The sequence below is a fragment of the Anomaloglossus baeobatrachus genome, chromosome 10 (genome assembly GCF_048569485.1).
Source record: "Anomaloglossus baeobatrachus isolate aAnoBae1 chromosome 10, aAnoBae1.hap1, whole genome shotgun sequence".
NCBI classification, from domain to species: Eukaryota; Metazoa; Chordata; class Amphibia; order Anura; family Aromobatidae; genus Anomaloglossus; species Anomaloglossus baeobatrachus.
In genome coordinates, this window is record NC_134362.1 from 362452 (window position 1) to 378915 (window position 16464).

Sequence of the window (16464 nt, forward strand, 5' to 3'; positions counted from 1 at the left end):
GTTTCTGTTTCTTTTCTAGGTTGATGGAATCTTGTGCTTAACAGAAATCCTCACGGATGAGACTCAGACCGAAGCCACCAAAGCTGAAGTGGCCGCAGTGATCGCACAAATCACCTCCCCTCATCTCACAGCCCCCCAACATCTCAGCACCTTCCTGGAGAACATGGAGGAAATCATCACAGCTCTGCTCAGTGAGTGCGCGACAACCCGCCTGCATAATGTGTGACGGGTGTCAGCCCCGCCCCAGTGATGACATCACTGATATAATGACGTGATCAGACATGAGACCCCACCCCTTATATACAGCCCCGCCCCAGTGATGACATCACTGATATAATGACGTGATCAGACATGAGACCCCACCCCTTATATACTGCTCCGCCCCAGTGATGACATCACTGATATAATGACATGATCAGACATGAGACCCCACCCCTTATATACAGCCCCATCCTCAGTGATGACATCACTGATATAATGACGTGATCAGACATGAGACCCCACACCTTATATACAGCCCCCGCCCCAGTGATGACATCACTGATATAATGACGTGATCAGACATGAGACCCCACCCCTTATATACTGCTCCGCCCCAGTGATGACATCACTGATATAATGACATGATCAGACATGAGACCCCACCCCTTATATACAGCTCCACCCCTTGGTGACATCACTGATATAATGACATGTGATCAGCCATGAGACCCCACCCCTTATATACAGCCACGCCCCGAAGATGACATCACTGATATGACATGTGATCAGACATAAGGCCACACCTCTTATATACAGCTCCACCCCTTGGTGACATCACTGATATAATGACGTGATCAGACATCAGGCCACACCCCTTATATACACCCCCGGTGATGACATCATTGTGTGTAACGGTATTCTGGTGTCTCTCCCTGTAGAGTTGTGTGATGAAGCGTCTAATGGCGAGGTTTGCTTACTGGCATCCGCTGCATTGGCCAATATCACGTTTTTTGATACAATCGCCTGTGAACTCCTGCTGCAGATGAACGCTGTGACCATCCTCCTGCACGCCTGCTCCGACAAGCAAAGGGTTAACTCATCCTACGCCCGAGATCAGGTAAAGGACATTATACAAATCATCTGTACTGCCCTCCTGTATGTGCACAGTCCTGATGGTAAAATGTCACAGTACATAACTACATATACACAGCCGCTATAACCCGGGCATCTCCTGTATATAATTATATATGTACAGCCGGTATAACCCGGGCATCTCCTGTATATAATTATATATGTACAGCCGGTATAACCCAGGCATCTCCTGTATATAATTATATATGTACAGCCGGTATAACCTGGGCATCTCCTGTATATAATTATATATGTACAGCCGGTATAACCCGGGCATCTCCTGTATATAATTATATATGTACAGCCGGTATAACCTGGGCATCTCCTGTATATAATTATATATGTACAGCCGGTATAACCCGGGCATCTCCTGTATATAATTATATATGTACAGCCGGTATAACCTGGACATCTCCTGTATATAATTATATATGTACAGCCGGTATAACCCGGGCATCTCCTGTATATAATTATATATGTACAGCCGGTATAACCTGGGCATCTCCTGTATATAATTATATATGTACAGCCGGTATAACCCGGGCATCTCCTGTATATAATTATATATGTACAGCCGGTATAACCCGGGCATCTCCTGTATATAATTATATATGTACAGCCGGTATAACCCGGGTATCTCCTGTATATAATTATATATGTACAGCCGGTATAACCTGGGCATCTCCTGTACATAATTATATATGTACAGCCGGTATAACCCGGGCATCTCCTGTATATAATTATATATGTACAGCCGGTATAACCCGGGCATCTCCTGTATATAATTATATATGTACAGCCGGTATAACCCGGGTATCTCCTGTATATAATTATATATGTACAGCTGGTATAACCTGGGCATCTCCTGTATATAATTATATATGTACAGCCGGTATAACCTGAGCATCTCCTGTATATAATTATATATGTACAGCCGGTATAACCTGGGCATCTCCTGTACATAACTACATATACACAGCCGGTATAACCCGGGCATCTCCTGTATATAATTATACATGTACAGCCGGTATAACCCGGGCATCTCCTGTATATAATTATATATGTACAGCCGGTATAACCCGGGCATCTCCTGTATATAATTATACATGTACAGCCGGTATAACCCGGGCATCTCCTGTATATAATTATACATGTACAGCCGGTATAACCCGGGCATGTCCTGTATATAATTATATATGTACAGCCGGTATAACCCGGGCATCTCCTGTATATAATTATACATGTACAGCCGGTATAACCCGGGCATGTCCTGTATATAATTATATATGTACAGCCGGTATAACCCGGGCATCTCCTGTATATAATTATATATGTACAGCCGGTATAACCCGGGCATCTCCTGTATATAATTATATATGTACAGCCGGTATAACCTGAGCATCTCCTGTATATAATTATATATGTACAGCCGGTATAACCCGGACATCTCCTGTATATAATTATATATGTACAGCCGGTATAACCTGGGCATCTCCTGTATATAATTATATATGTACAGCCGGTATAACCTGAGCATCTCATGTATATAATTATATATGTACAGCCGGTATAACCTGGGCATCTCCTGTATATAATTATATATGTACAGCCGGTATAACCCGGACATCTCCTGTATATAATTATATATGTACAGCCGGTATAACCTGGGCATCTCCTGTATATAATTATATATGTACAGCCGGTATAACCTGAGCATCTCATGTATATAATTATATATGTACAGCCGGTATAACCTGAGCATCTCATGTACATAATTATATATGTACAGCCGGTATAACCCGGGCATCTCCTGTATATAATTATATATGTACAGCCGGTATAACCTGAGCATCTCATGTATATAATTATATATGTACAGCCGGTATAACCTGGGCATCTCCTGTATATAATTATATATGTACAGCCGGTATAACCTGGGCATCTCCTGTATATAATTATATATGTACAGCCGGTATAACCTGGGCATCTCCTGTATATAATTATATATGTACAGCCGGTATAACCTGGGCATCTCCTGTATATAATTATATATGTACAGCCGGTATAACCTGGGCATCTCCTGTATATAATTATATATGTACAGCCGGTATAACCTGAGCATCTCCTGTATATAATTATATATGTACAGCCGGTATAATCTGGGCATTTCCTGTATATAACTATATATTGTGAGATGCCGAGGGGAGAAGTACTAGAGAACAGGTATGTTTCCCCTCGGTTCATTTCATATGTCTCCATATATTGATTATGGAGCGGTCGGCCCATGCAAATGGGCTGGGAAAAGTTGGGAAAGCTATATCTGGCTCAGCAATAAGTTACTCACTGAAGCCTGTTTATTTCAGTGTAATTTTGGGCTGGCTGTTTCCTGGAGCAATCAGTAGGAATGGCAGTGGGACAGGTCGCTCCCTTCTCCACATTCAATCCAGGGTTTTGATTCCTCACTGGATCAGCTGAAATAATAATAATAAGGAGGCATTCAGAACAGAGAGGCTGCTGAGGAGAGCAGTACAGGCTCATGGCTGCTGGGGCTGAGATTCCATACCTCCACTGGCTGTGCTGAGGAGAGCAGTACAGGCTCATGGCTGCTGGGACTGAGATTCCATACCTCCACTGGCTGTGCTGAGGAGAGGTACAGGCTCATGGCTGCTGGGGCTGAGACTCCATACCTCCACTGGCTGTGCTGAGGAGAGCAGTACAGGCTCATGGCTGCTGGGGCTGAGACTCCATACCTCCACTGGCTGTGCTGAGGAACCCACACAGTAAGAGAATACTGTTTTGTTTGTTACATAGGTTTATTTTGTAGTTAGCATTCTGTTGTTAGTTAGTGGCCAGACGGCCTTAGGCTCTGTGCGCACTAGAAAAGTGATTTTTCTCAAGAAAATTTCTTGAGAAACTTCTGGGAGTTGAAGATTTCCGCACCTGCGGAAAAATCAGTGGGAAAAACGCATGCGGATTTGCCGCGGATTTGCCGCTGATTTACCGCAGATTTACCGCGGATTTACCGCAGGTTGCTTCCTGCGGTTTTGCAATAAATAATATAGATAATCGATAGACAGATAATGGATAAGAGTGAAAGATGGATAGATGAATAGATAGATAGGCCTGTTTCACACGTCAGTGATTCTGGGACGTTTGTGCTTTTTTTTAAACGTACCAGAATCACTGACATACGCGGACACATTATAATGAATGGGTCTGCTCACACGTCAGTGATTTTTTTCACTGAACGTGTCTCCGTGCAGCGTACCCGCGTGTGCGTGATTGCCGCACGGAGATATGTCCATTTTTTTCTGGCATCACTGATGTCCCACGGACCACGCAGTGGTGTGGTCCATGAAACACGTGCCAGAAAAAAACGTGCTTTTAAAATAAAAAACATTTTTACTCACCCGGCTTCAGCGGCGCTCTCTGCAGCCCGTGCAGCCTGCTGCTTCTGAGCCGGCTGATTACTGTCGCGCATATTAATGATGCACGACACAGCCGACCCGGAAGCAGCTGCTGCGGGGGTCAGCGCCGGCCGGATGCTGCACCGCGGGAGCGATCAGCACCATGGACAGCGGGAGCGCGCACAGGTGAGTTAATCTCTAAGTGCAATCACGGGCCACGGAGAATGGAGCCCGGATTGCACTTAGACAACCCACGTGTGCCGTAATTCACGGCACACGCAGGGACATGTGCATGTTTTACACGCCAGTGAAAAACGTCAGTGTTTTTCACTGACGTGTGAAACGGGCCATAGATAGATAGATAGATAGATGAGAAAGACCTATATAATGTTCCACCCCCCTGCATTTTCTAAGCTGTCACCCTTTAGTGACTTTCATGTGGCACTAAAGGGTGCTTAGCCTTGTATTTAGCCATAAAATAAATAATTAAAAAAAAACGACGTGAGATCCCCCCATCTTTTGTAGCCAGCTAGGGTAAAGCAGACGGCTGCAGCCTGCAGACCACAGCTGGCAACTTCACCTTGGCTGGTAATCCAAAATAGAGGGCACCCCACGCTGTTATTTTACATTAAATAAATAATTTAAAACAAAAAACGTGGGGTCCCCCCCAAATTGGATCACCAGCCAAGGTAAAGCGGACAGCTGTGGTCTGGTATTCTCAGACTAGGGAGGTCCACTGTTATTGGACACTCCCCAGCCTAAAAATAGCAGGCCGCAGCCGCCCCAGAAGTGGCGCATCCATTAGACGTGCCAATCCTGGCGCTTCGCCCCAGCTCATCCCGCGCCCTGGTGCGTTGGCAAATGAGGTAATACATGGGGTTGATGCCAGATGTGTACTGTCACCTGGCATCAAGCCCTGGGGTTGGTGAGGTCAGGCGTCTATCAGATACCCGACATCACCAACCCAGTCCGTAAGAAATAAAAAATAGACAACAAAAAAAGTTTTATTTGAAAAAACACTCCCCAGAACATTCCCTCTTTAACCAATTTATTGAAAAGAACAATCAATTCCACGTCCGGCGTAATCCAATAAGGGGAGGGGGGCACGGCGATCCATACCATAGTCGCTGTCCCAGTCAATGAAGAACAGAATGTTCCCCATTGGCTGGGAGAGCAATGCAGTGACCTGAGCTAACATCAATAGCCCAGGTCACTGCAGGGGATGACGAGCGCTGCCATCAGGAGGATAGATGAGATCATTACCTGCTGTGATCATCTCCTGTACTGCTGACGTCAGCGCTGTCACTGACTTCTATGCCCGCCGCGTTGTCAGAAGTATCGCGAGAGCCCGTGACGTCACCGCTAGTGACAGTCTCGGGCCGCTCGCGAGACGGGCATAGACAGCAGTGACAGCGCTGACGTCAGGAGGCAGGAGATCGTCACAGCAGGTAATGATCTCACCTCCTGACAGCAGCGATCGTCATCCCCGCGGCTGCCAGCACTGCAGGGTGTCAGTGTCTGCCTGCGCTGCCGCGTGACAGGCTGCTGACACTGCAGGCAGACACTGACACCCTGCAGTGCAGTGTCAGTGTCTGCCTGTGTCAGTGTCTGCCTGCGCTGCAGCGTGACAAGCTGCTGACACTGCGGGCACACACTGACACGCTGAAGTGCAGGCAGCCGCGAGGCTGGAGCGGGACACAGACTGCACGGGCACCTGGAGGTCGCACGGAAGTGCTTCTGTGCGGCGTCCAGGGAGTGTGACGTGAGTGTTTTACTCTGCTCCGCTTCCTCTTCCTGGCATAATGACATCGCTTCCTGCAAAACCGCAGGCAGCGATGAGCATTACCGCAGGTTAATCGTGGCTATACCGGGGGTATTCCGCACATCATTTGCTACCTGCGGTATACCCCCGGAATTTCGCGATTACATTACAGTGAGTGGAGTGAATGGCGGGGGTATACCGCAGCTACCTGCGGAAAATAATGGACATGCTCATTTTCTCAAAGTTTCTCGAGAATTTTCTTGAGAAAAATCCGCAGTGTGCGCACAGATATTTTTTTTTCTCATAGGATTTGCTGGGAAATGTCTGTACAAAGATTGCAGACATTTCTCAAGAAATTTCTGCAGCAAATCCGCGGGTAAATCCGCGGGCAAAACGGCCTAGTGCGCACAGAGCCTTAGACGTTTATTTTCCTGTTTTTGCATGTTGAACACTGAGGGATAAGTGTACACAATAAACACGGCAGTGGCCGCATCTGTTTGGAACCTGCCACTCTGCCGCTGTCATCTGTGAATCCATAGCCACTCGCTTGGACCAAAGCAAAGATCCCAGCTGAGCTATATCCCCTGTCTCACAAATGGTGGAGAATGCGGGCATTAGTGGCTATTGGATGTGACTGCAGATAAACCGTTCTATGGGCATTGTCTCTTGTTAATGTCCTGGCTGAAAGCTCCTGTGCTGCTGAAGAGCCAAGAGACCAGCAATATGGAGGAGCTGCTGAAACAGTTGGTGCAGGCCAACATTAACCAACAACAGGCCAATGCCCAGCTACAACAGACCAATACTTACCTCCAGAAGGCGCTGGAGCAGCAGCATCAAATGCACCAAGAGCAGTTAAATGCAATAAAGGAGGCCTTGGTTCGGCAGCCGCGAGACGCGGAGGACCGTGCACAAAGGTCTGCCAGTGCGCGGAAAGCTGTACAAAAGACTTTACTTTAAAATGACTGCTGATGATGATGTGGAATCATATCTGGCAGTGTTTGAACGTATTGCAGAACGTGAGCGCCTACCGGTGGACGAATGGGCTGAAGTGGTCGCTCCATTCCTGATTGGAGATCCGCAAAAGGCATATAATGATCTAAGTGGAGCTGATGCTATGGACTATAGTAAACTAAAAGGCGAAATCCTGGCAAGGCTGGGAGTAAACACATATGTACGGGCACAGCGGGTACATCTATGGACTTTTCTGGCACATCAGCCAGCTCGTTCACAAATGCATGACCTCATCCATCTGGTAAAAAAATGGCTGCAACCAGAAACTTTGACGCCCGCACAGATGGTGGAACGTGTTGTCCTAGACAAGTACCTGCGAACCTTACCGGCTAAGATCCAGAGGAGGGTCGGACAGGGTGACCCAACTAGTGCTGACCAGTTGGTGAATATGGTCGAGCGTTACAGCGCTTCTGAAAGCCTACTCCAGGGGACGCTTTCATCTTGCTGGGGTTCTAGGAAATCGCCTGAAAGTCCTGCTAAAACTACTCCTTTTCCAAAAGAGAATGTTGCAACTAGGGGTAGCAGGTCCACAAAGGACTATGTTAGCGGTGTGATTTCTCAGCAAGTCACCAGGCCCAGACTGAGGTCCCCAGCTGGGAGGCAAGGGCCTATACAGTGTTGGCGATGTCGTGGGCACGGCCACGTAGCTGCTAACTGCCCATTAACTACAGAGCCGATGGACTGTAACACTACAAGGCGTCTGTCATTATACGTACAGTCAGTCCGTGCTGCGGAGATCCTCACGGGAAATGAACAACATGTGTGTTGCGTTGAGGTCAACGGCTATAGTGTGAATGCCATCTTAGACTCTGGCAGTCAAGTAACCTTGGTACATGCTAGCTTGGTGGACCCTGGAGTAATAACAGGTTCAACTGTGGGCATTAGTTGCATACATGGCGATACTAAAAACTACCCCACAGCCTGGGTAACTCTTGCCACGCCCTTGGGGGCCAAAAGACATCAGGCGGTGATTGTAAAGACTATGTTGCATAGTGTAATCCTGGGGAGAGACTTTCCCTTATTCTGGGACTTGTGGAACGTTAAAAATGGCGTGAACACCCCGGTTGAAGAAAAACTGGTGAACGATACCCTGGGGTTAGCCCATGAGCCACTGGAACAAGATGATAGGGGACCCACCAGAGGGGTAGCGCCAGAATCTGTAGACTCACCTCTGGCTGTGTTTGCAGGTGAGGCGGACACGCTAGAGGATGTTATAGAGATGCCAGGTCTTGAGGTGGCCCGTGATAATTTCGGGACCGCTCAACACCAAGATCCAACTTTAACAAGTGCATGGGAAAATGTGAAGGTCTCTGAGGGAAACCCAGTGTACCCAGGGGCTCAAAATGAGTTTCCACATGTGGCAGTGCAACAGGGCATGCTATACCACATTGACAAGATGCGAGGAGTGGTGGTGGAACAGCTAGTGGTACCCAAATCCTTTCGTCAGGTGGTTTTAGACCTGGCACATAAACATCCCTTGGGGGGCCACCTGGCTGGAGAAAAGACAAAAGACGTATTCTGCAACCTTTCTTTTGGCCGGGTCTGGTGGGAGATGTAACTCGGTACTGTCAATCCTGTCCTACATGCCAGTTGACTGCACCTATGACACATTTTAGAAGCCCCCTGGTACCCTTGCCAATAATAGAGGTGCCCTTTGAGGATAGCAATGGATATAGTCGGTCCATTAGTTAAATCTGCCAGGGGTCATCAATACATTTTGGTGGTACCGGATTACGCCACCCGTTATCCGGAGACTGTCCCCTTACGGAATGCCAATGCAAAAGCAATTTCAAAGGAGCTTTTGAACATGTTTTCTCGCACAGGCATTCCGAAAGAGATACTTACGGATCAGGGGACCCCCTTTATGTCTCGTATTCTCAAAGAACTATGTAAATTACTACAAATCTCCCACCTGCGTACCTCAGTGTATCACCCTCAGACGGACGGTCTGGTCGAGCGCTTTAATAAAACCCTAAAGGGGATGTTGAAAAGGGTGGTGGATAAGGACGGGAGGGATTGGGATACTCTCCTGCCATATCTCTTGTTCGCCATACGAGAGGTACCCCAATCCTCCACGGGCTTTTCACCTTTTGAATTGGTCTATGGGCGGTGTCCCGGAGGCCTGTTGGATATTGCCAAGGAGCCTTGGGAGCAAGAGGTGACTCCTTACCGCAGTGTAGTTGAACATATAACACTTATGCAGGACAGAATTGCGGCAGTTATGCCAATAGTCAAAGAATGTTTGGAGCGCGCACAACGCAGGGTGTACAACCGGGCGGCTATAACACGAGTTCTTCAACCCGGGGATCGAGTGTTAGTCTTGGTACCTACTGTAGAAAATACATTTGTTGCAAAATGGCAGGGGCCATACGAGGTGCTGGAAAGAATAGGTGAAGTGAATTATAAGGTACACCAACCAGACAAGAGAAAACCCCAACAAATCTACCACGTAAACTTGCTTAAGTCCTGGCGGGACAGAGAGAGTCTGGTAGTGGAAACTACCCTTGATAGTGGGCCTCGAGTGGCACCAACATCTGAGGTAAGTGACCCCCAGATAGTACCACCAGAGGTGGGTATTGCAGACACGCTATCCAAGACCCAAATACAAGAAACCAAGGAGTTCGTACAGAGAAATGCAGATATTTTTTCAGAACTACCTGGCCGTACTCACCTAATTAAACATGACATTGTCACCGACCCTCAGACACGTGTACGGTTAAACCCGTATCGAATTCCTGAGGCTCGGAGACAAGCCATTGCCCGGGAAGTAGAGAAAATGCTGGCGCTCGGGGTTATTGAGGAGTCCCGGAGTGACTGGGCAAGTCCTATTGTGCTGGTGCCCAAGCCCGATGGGACTATCCGGTTCTGTAACAATTTTCACAAGTTGAATGAGGTATCGAAATTCGATGCTTACCCCATGCCAAGAGTTGATGAACTTATAGAGAGACTAGGTTCCGCCAGATACATATCCACTATTGACTTAATAAAAGGTTATTGGCAGATTCCCCTCACTGACTCTGCCAAAGAGAAAACTGCCTTTGTTACGCCACAGGGACTGGTCCAGTACCGGGATATGCCATTTGGTTTGCATGGAGCCCCAGCCACCTTCCAACGACTAATGGATATTGTCCTAAAGCCCCATGTCCAGTATGCATCCGCATATTTGGACGATATCATTATCTTTAGTGATAACTGGGAAACTCATTTGCCAAAGGTGCAAGCTGTCTTGGACTCTCTAAGGACTGCCGGCTTAACTGCCAATCCCAAGAAGTGTACATTGGGGTTGGAAGAAGCTCGTTATCTGGGATACATCATTGGTAGAGGAGTTATAAAACCTCAGGCAAACAAAGTGGACGCCATTCAGAATTGGCCACAACTGGTCACCAAAAGACAGGTCAGAGCCTTTTTGGAGATCGTTGGTTATTACCGGCGGTTCATCAAAAATTTTGCTACCATCGCAGCCCCACTCACGAATCTTACCAAGGGATCAACCTCTGTCTCAATAAAGTGGAACGCAGAAGCAGAGGACACCTTTCAAAGGTTGAAAAAGGCTTTATGTGACCAACCAGTGTTGGTTACCCCAAACTTTACACGGGAGTTTATTGTTCAAACAGATGCCTCTGGTGTTGGCCTCGGCGCGGTGTTTTCACAAGAAGTGAACGGCGAGGAACACCCAGTGGGCTATCTAAGCAGAAAACTTACGGAGGCAGAACAAAAATACAGTGTGGTTGAGCGAGAAGCCTTAGCTGTGAAGTGGGCCCTGGAAACCCTGCGCTATTATTTACTAGGACGCCGATTTAGGCTAGTGACGGACCATTCACCCCTGACATGGATGTCCCAGGCAAAAGAGGGCAATGCGCAGGTGACACGCTGGTTCTTGGCGTTACAAAATTTTAAATTTTCAGTGGAGCACAGAGCAGGCACGGCGCATGGGAATGCAGACGCGTTGTCTAGAACGCACTGCTTGGTAAGTCATTGTGTCCGACCCCACGGGCTCGAACAGAGGGGGGGAGTATGTGAGATGCCGAGGGGAGAAGTACTAGAGAACAGGTATGTTTCCCCTCGGTTCATTTCATAGGTCTCCATGTATTGATTGTGGAGCGGTCGGTCCATGCAAATGGGCTGGGAAAAGCTGGGAAAGTTATATCTGGCTCAGCAATAAGGTAGTCACTGAAGCCTGTTTATTTCAGTGTAATTTTGGGCTGGGTGTTTCCTGGAGCAATCAGTAGGAATGGCAGTGGGACTGGTCGCTCCCTTCTCCACATTCAATCCAGGGTTTTGATTCCTCACTGAATCAGCTGAAATAATCAGGAGGCATTCAGAACAGAGAGGCTGCTGAGGAGAGCAGTCCAGGCTCATGGCTGCTGGGGCTGAGATTCCATACCTCCACTGGCTGTGCTGAGGAGAGGTACAGGCTCATGGCTGCTGGGGCTGAGACTCCATACCTCCACTGGCTGTGCTGAGGAGAGCAGGACAGGCTCATGGCTGCTGGGGCTGAGACTCCATACCTCCACTGGCTGTGCTGAGGAGAGCAGGACAGGCTCATGGCTGCTGGGGCTGAGATTCCATACCTCCACTGGCTGTGCTGAGGAGAGGTACAGGCTCATGGCTGCTGGGGCTGAGACTCCATACCTCCACTGGCTGTGCTGAGGAGAGCAGTACAGGCTCATGTCTGCTGGGGCTGAGATTCCATACCTCCACTGGCTGTGCTGAGGAGAGCAGTACAGGCTCATGTCTGCTGGGGCTGAGATTCCATACCTCCACTGGCTGTGCAGAGGAGAGGTACAGGCTCATGGCTGCTGGGGCTGAGACTCGATACCTCCACTGGCTGTGCTGAGGAGAGGTACAGGCTCATGGCTGCTGGGGCTGAGATTCCATACCTCCACTGGCTGTGCAGAGGAGAGGTACAGGCTCATGGCTGCTGGGGCTGAGACTCGATACCTCCACTGGCTGTGCTGAGGAGAGCAGGACAGGCTCATGGCTGCTGGGGCTGAGACTCGATACCTCCACTGGCTGTGCTGAGGAGAGGTACAGGCTCATGGCTGCTGGGGCTGAGATTCCATACCTCCACTGGCTGTGCTGAGGAGAGCAGTACAGGCTCATGGCTGCTGGGGCTGAGACTCCATACCTCCACTGGCTGTGCTGAGGAGAGCAGGACAGGCTCATGGCTGCTGGGGCTGAGACTCCATACCTCCACTGGCTGTGCTGAGGAACCCACACAGTAAGAGAATACTGTTTTGTTTGTTACATAGGTTTATTTTGTAGTTAGCATTCTGTTGTTAGTTAGTGGCCAGACGGCCTCAGACGTTTATTTTCCTGTTTTTGCATGTGTAACACTGAAGGATAAGTGTACACAATAAACACTGCAGTGGCCGTATCTGTGTGGAACCTGCCGCTGTCATCTGTGAATCCATAGCCACTCGCCTGGACCAAAGCAAAGATCCCAGCTGAGCTATATCCCCTGTCTCACAATATGTACAGCTGGTATAACCCAGGCATCTCCTGTATATAATTATATATGTACAGCCGGTATAACCCGGGCATCTCCTGTATATAATTATATATGTACAGCTGGTATAACCCGGGCATCTCCTGTATATAATTATATATGTACAGCCGGTATAACCCGGGCATCTCCTGTATATAATTATATATGTACAGCCGGTATAACCTGGGCATCTCCTGTATATAATTATATATGTACAGCCGGTATAACCCGGGCATCTTCTGTATATAATTATATATGTACAGCCGGTATAACCCGGGCATCTCCTGTATATAATTATATATGTACAGCTGGTATAACCTGGGCATCTCCTGTATATAATTATATATGTACAGCCAGTATAACCTGGGCATCTCCTGTATAGAATTATATATGTACAGCCGGTATAACCCGGGCATCTTCTGTATATAATTATATATGTACAGCCGGTATAACCCGGGCATCTCCTGTATATAATTATATATGTACAGCCGGTATAACCCGGGCATCTCCTGTATATAATTATATATGTACAGCCGGTATAACCTGGACATCTCCTGTATATAATTATATATGTACAGCCGGTATAACCTGGGCATCTCCTGTATATAATTATATATGTACAGCCGGTATAACCCGGGCATCTCCTGTATATAATTATATATGTACAGCTGGTATAACCTGGGCATCTCCTGTATATAATTATATATGTACAGCCGGTATAAAGCGGGCATCTCCTGTATATAATTATATATGTACAGCCGGTATAACCTGGGCATCTCCTGTATATAATTATATATGTACAGCCGGTATAACCCGGGCATCTCCTGTATATAATTATATATGTACAGTCGGTATAACCTGGGCATCTCCTGTATATAATTATATATGTACAGCCGGTATAACCCGGGCATCTCCTGTATATAATTATATATGTACAGTCGGTATAACCTGGGCATCTCCGGTGTATAGTCCTGCATGTTGAGCTGGTATAACATAGGCTTCCATGTCTTGCTCAGGTGTCAGTGTGTTTTGGTACTTTCTGAAGTTTCGGCAGTTGGTGATGAGCTGGTATAACATAGGCTTCCATGTCTTGCTCAGGTGTCAGTGTGTTTTGTTACTTTCTGAAGTTTCTGCGGTTGGTGATGAGCTGGTATAACATAGGCTTGCATATCTTGCTCAGGTGTCAGTGTGTTTTGGTACTTTCTGAAGTTTCGGCAGTTGGTGATGAGCTGGTATAACATAGGCTTGCATGTCTTGCTCAGGTGTCAGTGTGTTTTGCTACTTTCTGAAGTTTCTGCGGTTGGTGATGAGCTGGTATAACATAGGCTTCCATGTCTTGCTCAGGTGTCAGTGTGTTTTGGTACTTTCTGAAGTTTCGGCAGTTGGTGATGAGCTGGTATAACATAGGCTTCCATGTCTTGCTCAGGTGTCAGTGTGTTGTGCTACTTTCTGAAGTTTCTGCGGTTGGTGATGAGCTGGTATTAGATAGGCTTCCATGTCTTGCTCAGGTGTCAGTGTGTTGTGCTACTTTCTGTAGTTTCTGCGGTTGGTGATGAGCTGGTATAACATAGGCTTCCATATCTTGCTCAGGTGTCAGTGTGTTGTGCTACTTTCTGAAGTTTCGGCAGTTGGTGATGAGCTGGTATAACATAGGCTTCCATGTCTTGCTCAGGTGTCAGTGTGTTGTGCTACTTTCTGAAGTTTCTGCGGTTGGTGATGAGCTGGTATAACATAGGCTTCCATGTCTTGCTCAGGTGTCAGTGTGTTGTGCTACTTTCTGAAGTTTCGGCAGTTGGTGATGAGCTGGTATAACATAGGCTTCCATGTCTTGCTCAGGTGTCAGTGTGTTATGCTACTTTCTGAAGTTTCTGCGGTTGGTGATGAGCTGGTATAACATAGGCTTCCATGTCTTGCTCAGGTGTCAGTGTGTTTTGGTACTTTCTGAAGTTTCGGCGGTTGGTGATGAGCTGGTATAACATAGGCTTCCATGTCTTGCTCAGGTGTCAGTGTGTTGTGCTACTTTCTGAAGTTTCGGCAGTTGGTGATGAGCTGGTATAACATAGGCTTCCATGTCTTGCTCAGGTGTCAGTGTGTTATGCTACTTTCTGTAGTTTCTGCGGTTGGTGATGAGCTGGTATAACATAGGCTTCCATGTCTTGCTCAGGTGTCAGTGTGTTTTGGTACTTTCTGAAGTTTTGGCAGTTGGTGATGAGCTGGTATAACATAGGCTTCCATGTCTTGCTCAGGTGTCAGTGTGTTATGCTACTTTCTGTAGTTTCTGCGGTTGGTGATGAGCTGGTATAACATAGGCTTCCATGTCTTGCTCAGGTGTCAGTGTGTTTTGGTACTTTCTGAAGTTTCGGCAGTTGGTGATGAGCTGGTATAACATAGGCTTCCATGTCTTGCTCAGGTGTCAGTGTGTTTTGCTACTTTCTGAAGTTTCTGCGGTTGGTGATGAGCTGGTATAACATAGGCTTCCATGTCTTGCTCAGGTGTCAGTGTGTTTTGCTACTTTCTGAAGTTTCTGCGGTTGGTGATGAGCTGGTATAACATAGGCTTCCATGTCTTGCTCAGGTGTCAGTGTGTTGTGCTACTTTCTGAAGTTTCGGCAGTTGGTGATGAGCTGGTATAACCTAGGCTTCCATGTCTTGCTCAGGTGTCAGTGTGTTTTGGTACTTTCTGAAGTTTCGGCAGTTGGTGATGAGCTGGTATAACATAGGCTTCCATGTCTTGCTCAGGTGTCAGTGTGTTTTGGTACTTTCTGAAGTTTTGGCAGTTGGTGATGAGCTGGTATAACATAGGCTTCCATGTCTTGCTCAGGTGTCAGTGTGTTTTGGTACTTTCTGAAGTTTCTGCGGTTGGTGATGAGCTGGTATAACCTAGGCTTCCATGTCTTGCTCAGGTGTCAGTGTGTTATGCTACTTTCTGAAGTTTCGGCAGTTGGTGATGAGCTGGTATAACCTAGGCTTCCATGTCTTGCTCAGGTGTCAGTGTGTTGTGCTACTTTCTGAAGTTTCTGCGGTTGGTGATGAGCTGACGCTGCGCTCGGGTCGCGGGGGAGACGTTTTCGTGCTGATAACCGTATGTTTTACTCCTAAAAGATAATGAAATCACTGCTCAATCTCACTTTCTGGCGGTGACGGCGCCGCGCACTGTAATTAGTAATATGTAATTGAAACATTTATGGAACCTCGCAATCACATTTATATTTTTTGCATTTGAAATTTGATGATTATATTGATGAAAACCTTCAGTCATCAGAGAACCCTATAGAGGCGCGCGGCTAATGAAGGAGCTGATGCATCTACTTAGGCCAGACCTGGCGGGATTTGCGGGATTTGACTAAATGTTGTTTATGAGTGACAGCGGCGCAGACTTAATGACACTTCCTGCTCCTCAAATCACCACAAGTGCGCACAGTTTATGGAGTTTACTTTCCAGCGCTGTGTGGAGTGGAGACGCCGCGGCTGAGAGCGTCTGTGGATGTGATTCTGTGGAGTGGAGACGCCGCGGCTGAGAGCGTCTGTGGATGCGATTCTGTGGAGTGGAGACGCCGCAGCTGAGAGCGTCTGTGGATGCAATTCTGTGGAGTGGAGACGCCGCGGCTGAGAGCGTCTGTGGATGTGATTCTGTGGAGTGGAGACGCCGCAGCTGAGAGCGTCTGTGGATGAAATTCTGTGGAG

General features: G+C 47.5%; 1 protein-coding gene across 2 annotated transcripts in view; it reads left to right on the plus strand.

Annotated features, from left to right (window-relative positions):
- The window catches only part of LOC142255195 (protein inscuteable homolog), a 298604-nt gene that overhangs the window by 249409 nt on the left and 32731 nt on the right, over positions 1 to 16464 (plus strand). For both annotated transcript variants that reach the window (XM_075326693.1, XM_075326694.1), the window contains exons 7-8: positions 20 to 191; positions 921 to 1099. In XM_075326693.1, coding sequence (XP_075182808.1) covers positions 20 to 191; positions 921 to 1099 — 351 coding nt within the window. The remainder of the gene's footprint in view (positions 1 to 19; positions 192 to 920; positions 1100 to 16464) is intronic.